Raw genomic sequence first — 7,205 nt, forward strand, 5'->3', positions numbered from 1 at the left:
TTGCAGTAGCCGAATCGTCTTTTGGATGGTGATTGGTGTTGTCCTGTAGAAAAGGCTTAAAATTTTGATTTTCACCGTGGGAGCCAAATAGGGGTTAGAAAAGATGTTTTTGTTTAGGGTTTTTTTTAAACAAAAAGCCTGGTTCCCTGAAGTCATCTTATACTAGAATTTTTCACAGATGCCCATTCATATTTTGAATAAGTCTGGGAGTGTCCTGTATATGGGCATTTAGTTTAGGAATTTCAATTTTCACCCTAGGGGTGATTGGGGGTCGAAATGGACTTTTGTGTAAATTACAGAATTATTGTGGCTTCTTCCTTTGACACCCAAATATGAAAGTGAGTACATTTAGAGGCAAATACCTTTTGTGCGCGTATTACTGTGTTATAACAGCATCTAGTTTCAACTTGGAGAAAGAGGGAGTATTAAAAATAGTATTTCGTGAAAGAATCACGTTTCAATATATATTGTATTTCTGTTTCTATTGGCTTTTTTTTTTACCTAATACAATCTATTATTGTTCAGATTTTGATTGACATATTTCATACCAATTGTTAGACCTGTTTTTACACTAAACTTAACTACGGATTATTCCGTCTACCTGATCAAGACATAGAGCTCACAGCGGATGTGACCAGTCGACAGGGGATGCTTACTTCTCCTAGGCACCTGATCCTACCTCTGGAATTTCCAGGGATCCGAGTTCTATGCCCCAATCACAGATTTTTATTGTTTTCAGATTTTTTGAGATTGCTCACTGTTTGTTTTAAGATTTTTTGAGATTGCTCACTGTTCGTTTTCTTCACCTATTTCATCTTTACTCATTCTAGCTACTAAAATTTAATTCTCCGATAATTTTAAGAAACTCTTTCTAACATGTGGTCTTTGAGCTTCCTTTTTACTCTTGATACGTTATCCCCACATTATGATCATTTGAATGATTACACATAATAGATATGAAGACAACTGTTAGCCGGTAATCCTCATCTAAATAACACATAAACATAATATTCGTTATCTGGTCTAGTGTCCGAATCAATTGTTGGTTTCAAATGTAAACTTTCTTTAGTTCACTTCAGTATTGGATTTACATTTCACCAACATACTTGGCGTTGAAATACGTATTGGAAAAGTGAGATAGTTCGTTATAATGTTTTATCAACGATTCTTTAAAAAACAATACCTTCCACTTCTACTTATTATTCACACAACTAACATTAGTAAAACTAAATAAAACATCTCACCTTTTATTTAGAAACTTATGAAGTCTAGCGATAACAAAAATAGAGACACCATTTTTTTTTTATAAATAGATATTTATTCGAAACTTCAGTCCGTTTAATACACTAATGGCTGTATAAAACATGCTGATACACTAGATGCCAAGTCTTATTATGATACAGTAAAAGTAATATCATGCAAAAAGGGAGATATTGCTAAAAGTAAGGACTACTCTTTAAAGCTATATTAATGGCACACATCTACCAGAATAGTCAAAATTAGTCCTAGCCAACCAGTCTTTTATTGCAGCTTGTTTTGATTTCAGTTCTGAACTTGGACAAAGAAATTTTGGCAATTCTATATGATCCTCTGAGGTGATTTTATCGTCATCGCTTGTCAAAGGCACGTTTTCTTTTCCCACTGGCCCGACCTTTTTATTTTCATTTGATTTTGCGCTGCAAAGACGGGATTGGGTTACTTCCCCTGTGTTCTGTTGGTTTTCATCTGTTAGATCCTTCACAGACTCACTGGTTATAGTCATATCGTCCACCCAGCAATGAGGACCTTTTAAGGGTTTTTTGACCTCGGGCTCCTTTTCTATTTTCTCGGGCTCGGGAGGCGGTGGGGGTGGAGGTTCAGGTTCCTTTTCCTTCTTACCTTTTGCACTTCTATAATGAAAGGAAAATACAAAAATCAAGATGGTAATAACAGAATACTGTAAAGAAAATTCAATTTAAAAAAAAAAGAAAGAGAGAATTATTACAGACTGTCCCAGCATACTTTCTTTCATTAAATTCTATTGAAAATAGGTAATTTAGCCATTTTAACAATGTGTAGAAACATTCCACACCAAAGTCAGTGACCTCTCAGTTAAGGTTTATAAGGAAAATGAGGCATGTTTGTGTTTTTACTCGAGCTTAATAGTTGTTGATTTTATAGAAATATTTAGATAATATTAAAACCGAACCTAATGTCAATATGATATAAAAGCATTCAAGCTTTTCCTCGGAGTAGCATGCCTTTTGCAGTAAGTCTTACAGGATACTTTTAGGTTTCTTAGCATATGGGATTTATCGACATTAGTGCTCTTTTAATGAAGTTTTAATTTATTTCCTGGCTTTTGATGATGACCGCTGAGTCCATACAACAGTGCACCGCACTAACTAATGAGTAATCTACGGTGACTAAATGACTCTATGTAAAACAGTCCTAAACTGCTTATCACCCTTAATACTTGAGATTATAGATTTAAAATATAAGAAGATTTTATGTTGTAATGTACTCAGTCAATCTTTTTAATCGTAATTGTCTAGAGTGCTAAAGTTTCAAATTAACAATAGCCTTCTAATTTAATAAGGCAAACAATTGGTTTCTCATTTGCGATTGAACAAATTATTTAACATTATAAGTTTGAAATGCATAATGAATTAAGTTTTGATAAGTTTTCTATAATGTTACAATATGTTTATGTCTCCTTGTTTTTATGTAGATTCTTGTCGTAGATTTTTTATTATGTTTTATTGAAAAGAACAGAAACCTTATATGTAGCATACTGTAATGTTCCAACAAATGATCCTATCAAACCACACTTAGGACAGGTATAAAAGTGGGTGTACCTGAATTCATACTGTCCTTGTGGCCAGTATCAGATAGATCTATATCCTTAAGGTTAACTTGTGCGCCTCTTGCCTTCTGTCCTTTTTGCTAATTAGATAGTAGAAAAAGTTTGATTCACTCTTAGGGAAGGACGTATTTAGATTTTAGAATTTTGTCCGATCTCACTTATTTAAAGGCAATAAAATGTGTTCAAACCATAGAAAAAGTCCATAAAATGGCATTGTAATTTGGTCTGAATGAATTACTTTGCAATTAAGATTTATTGCTATAAATGGTTTGACATGGATCCGGATCTTTTTTTTATGAAATGTTATCATAAACGTTTTAAAATTGTATTGAAAAAAAAAATCATGTAACCAACATCAGCTGAGTTTAAAATTGATCGATCTTTTCATAAAATTTCTAAAGAAGCGGCTTGAGTAATTTTCTATTCCGAACAATAAAGACTTTTTTTTAAATGTTCACAAACTTTGTCCCCACTTACGTGTTCATTAATAACTCAGATCAGGATTTGTATAAAATGTGATACAATTTTACGCAATGCTACCTATTATAAGACGCTTTTGACCAATTTATTACCCCTAAGTTAAAATTCCTTAATATAATTTTCTTTTTAAATTGCAACTGCATTATGCGAAAACAGTCGCTAGTTTTAAAATTTTGAGCCTATCATGACAAGCTACATTAGTTTCTGTTTAATTGAACGAAGTTTATATACAATGTTAAGATATGAACTGCTCTTTGGTTACCTCTGACGATTAATTGTCAATAGAAATTATAACATTTTTTTCAAAGCAATGGTAGCAAGGTTTTCAAACTGACTGGGACTCAAAACATTAACAAGAAATTTGATGGAAAATAAACCCAGGGACATTTTAAAGTCAAAGAGATGGATCTCTGCTTCCATTGTAAATAACAAGGTGTCATAGGGTTATCATCAGAAGAAACAAATTTATCGAGATAAAACTATCATCAAGTCCAAAGAAAAATCAAATTTTAATTTTGGGATTTTATAAAAATGAAATTTCATTGTATATTAAGTAACATAGTTATTAATTTTTTTTTCTGTCCGAAAAAAATACGTATTCTAAAATATGTTCATCTAGAACTGCATAAATTAGAAATTATATTTAAAAAAAACATCATTATCCTCGTTCAAAGACCCCTTTTTGTGGGCCATGATAAACCTCCACGTTTTAATTGTAAATTTAATGATAATCAAATCTTAAATCTGTACTCATTTAACCAATCCAATTAGATACATACATGTCAATAGAGATAACAAATAAAAGGTTAAATTATTAAATTTGTGACAAATGCCTGGACTCTTTCATCTTTTGATATAAATCACTAAGTTGGATATTATTTCTCATCTTAAGGCCGTTACATTCCGCAGTAGTTATAGGCTTTAAGCGTCAATTTTGACACATCATTTGAAACTGAATAAGTCGGGGACTGCAAAACAATAAGTAATGAAAAGAAAAGTCTTCTTCAAATATCAGGGCTTTAATTTTGAAATTTTAATGGATTTATTGTTTATAAAGATATTAAAATACTGGCCGAGATCTTAGCACTTTCCATCAAATCACAATTGATATTGCCATCTATCAAAGAAAAACTTATACGGGTTATAAGGTCCTCTGGTGAGGCATATCTAGGCAATGTACACGTAAGTCTCAAGTATCAAGAGCTATTGGGAGCGAAGAATAAGATAGATCTTAAAATGGTATCCAACCTTTATTGAATTTTCCAATCATACAAATAGTCTTACGTTTTTTTCCCTAGAAAAAAAATAAATATGAGAAACTATCAATATTTACTTTTTTGTGAATGAATTGTAATTTTTTAAGATGTAATGATTGGGTTTTCAGTATTTCAATATCCTTTGTGTGAGGTATTCTTTCCGTTAAAAATAAACACAGGGGAAAACGATTTGACCTAACAAAGAGAAACATTTAATTTAAAATAAAATTACATCTGCAGAATATATATGTTAAAAGTCTCTCCTGTCAATTATATAATTTTTTTTTCAATGTTTGGACTTTAATAAGTCTTTTTGTTATCCTGCTAATGCGAGTTTATTCAGTTTCGTTTTAATGCCATATCGTGGAAGGTATTCTCTGAATTAATCCATTAAAGACTGTCTAACAGAACAGAAGAATTGGCAATGGTGTTCTGTAAACATCCGCACATGTTGCATGAAAATAAAAATCTTCGCCAAAACAATCCAGTCATGTACGGAACAGCTTATAAATAAGCAGGTTAGAATAAAAACACTTATGATTAAAGTGTGAAAAGTTGTCTCTTGGAAATCCTTCGGTTGCAAAATTGATTAAAATCTTTTCGAACACTATACGGACATTTCAGACAAAAGGAATGAAAATATTTAATGAAGAAATATTAAACAGCCCCCGTTACAAATTATTTTATGTACTTTATACATTAGTGAACTAATAAAAAAAAAAGTGAGAAAAAAAATGCATTTTTGAAAAAAAAATTCCTCAATTAAACAATTGACCAATCTTCATCAGAATAAAATGAACAACAACGGGGAACACTTGTACAACTTTTTTTTTTTAAATACAAGAAAATGCTTACTTCTTTGGGCTTTTCCCTCTCGCTTTCGGGCTTTTTCCACGGGATCCGCTACTTTTGGGTCGTTTTCCACTCTTTGGCTTTTTTTCTGGTTCTGGTGGAGGGGGTTCTGGTTTTGGTTCCTCCACAGGTGGGGGAGGGACGGTGTCCTCTTTTTTACTGTCCACAGAACTTATAGATGATTCTTCTTCTAAAGAATAAAACCTGATTTTTGACTGATCACAATGAGGCCTGGTATACGTGTATTCCGACTTAATGGTGCTGCTTTTGGAATCGCAGTCACTAAACACACTGTCCTGGGTGGTGCTATCATCCAGGTCAGGGATAGAGGAGAATTCAGACAAATTACCATTCAAAGGAACCAGATAATACTCGCTCGATGACGATGCTGTCGATCTTGCTGAGGAAGACATCGGCGTTATTACTCGGAAATCGCTGTTACTCTGAGAAAGAGTTTTGCGTATTTCTGATCGAATCTCGGTTGAACGTTCGTGTTTGAATTTGAGAGGAGGTTCTGAATTTGGACGCAATCTGATAGAATTCAAAATCTTACTTCGAGCATTGTACACAATGCTTCCGCTTCTCGAAGGACCTGTAGCTCCGTTTTGATATTTAGGGACATGGCCGGGTACTACAGCAGTGCTGGGACGAATCGCACTATTCTGTTTCTTAGCTTGGATCACAGTATCGAACATTTTATGGCTATAATCTCTCAAATTCTCACTATCTATTCTTGCTTGTTTAACCCTTCGTTCCAAATGTTTCCTGATATATTGTTGGGATTGAGCCATTTTCACTGAGTCTTCTTTAGTATGCTGCATTGGATAATTATTCAGAGTTCTCTTTTGTAACGGAGAATCTGAGGCCGGTTTCCTCTTTTCCTGGGCCTTCCCAGTCAACGCCCTTTGTTGTAGCTTCATCGTTGTGATTCTGAGGTCCCTGAGATTGGATGGTCCGTGAGCAGCATTGTTAGAGAGAACAGCCCAGCGTAATGAATCGGATTCCATGATTTGTTCTCTTTTTATCGTTGAATATAAACCCCTTCGTTCAAGGAAATGTCAAACAAAATATCTTCTGTGGACGGAAGTCATTGTCGCTTATCGGGTGCAACCTTTCAAATAACACGCAAAGAGGAGATCTATTTAACTAGAAACAGTCAGTGTACGCGCGCACAGATCCCTTTTTATGTGATTTAAAGGAATTAATCAAATGGTTACTCCATAATCTGAAAAAGAAATTCTATGTCAGCCAAAAGCTTAGTTCATTCTGATCGGTCGTAAATCCAAATAATAACCAGGTACCGTGAAGTATTGAACACTGTGATAAAAGGTACACTCTAAATATGTAACAAATGTTTGTTTTTCACTCAAGCAAAAAGATAACTACTTGTTAAGAACCGGTTGCAATCTACAGATGTGTTTCTTCCCATTGTAACTAGGGACGCCGTGTACATAATTCGTCCTTTAATGCACCCTGTCTTTCTACTTACAGAGATCTATCGGCGCGCTGTACAGGAATTGCAATCCATTTAACGTACGCAAGATAATGTCTTTTTAAATTTCTGTAGGGTCTAACTTGAGCTGACCCGATGAAACAAACAAGTATACAAGATACAGTTTAAAAGTACCACACTAAGGTCAATATTTGAACATATATGGGATTTTATGCTGTTAGACCTCCAGAGGAAATACAAACTTTCCGCTACTGTAAAGATGCATTCGATCCGATCATCAGCTTTCGTTGATAAAAGCCATCGATTTTTCTATTGTCAT

General features: G+C 33.8%; 1 protein-coding gene across 1 annotated transcript; it reads right to left on the reverse strand.

Annotated features, from left to right (window-relative positions):
* Window positions 1–1,328: 1,328 nt before the first annotated feature.
* Window positions 1,329–6,924, reverse strand: LOC133184748 (proteoglycan 4-like). The gene is made up of 2 exons (XM_061319819.1): window positions 5,437–6,924; window positions 1,329–1,889 (listed from the first exon to the last, which is right to left on the reverse strand). The coding sequence occupies exons 1-2, from the start codon at window positions 6,438–6,440 to the stop codon at window positions 1,463–1,465; spliced, it is 1,431 nt and encodes a 476-aa protein (XP_061175803.1). The 5' UTR covers window positions 6,441–6,924; the 3' UTR covers window positions 1,329–1,462.
* Window positions 6,925–7,205: the final 281 nt, after the last annotated feature.

This window comes from Saccostrea echinata, unplaced genomic scaffold, assembly GCF_033153115.1.
Source record: "Saccostrea echinata isolate AGI-Se365-2 ecotype Australia unplaced genomic scaffold, CSIRO_AGI_Sech_v1 ptg000010l, whole genome shotgun sequence".
In the NCBI taxonomy this organism is placed as follows: domain Eukaryota; kingdom Metazoa; phylum Mollusca; class Bivalvia; order Ostreida; family Ostreidae; genus Saccostrea; species Saccostrea echinata.

Bases quoted from the DNA above. Each gene is read 5' to 3' on its own strand.
- LOC133184748 (XM_061319819.1), bottom strand. From the start codon at position 6,440: ATGGAATCCGATTCATTACGCTGGGCTGTTCTCTCTAACAATGCTGCT. The intron at 1,890-5,436 runs GTAAGCATTTTC...CTTTCATTATAG, and splicing joins AGAGGGAAAAGCCCAAAGAA to AAGTGCAAAAGGTAAGAAGG.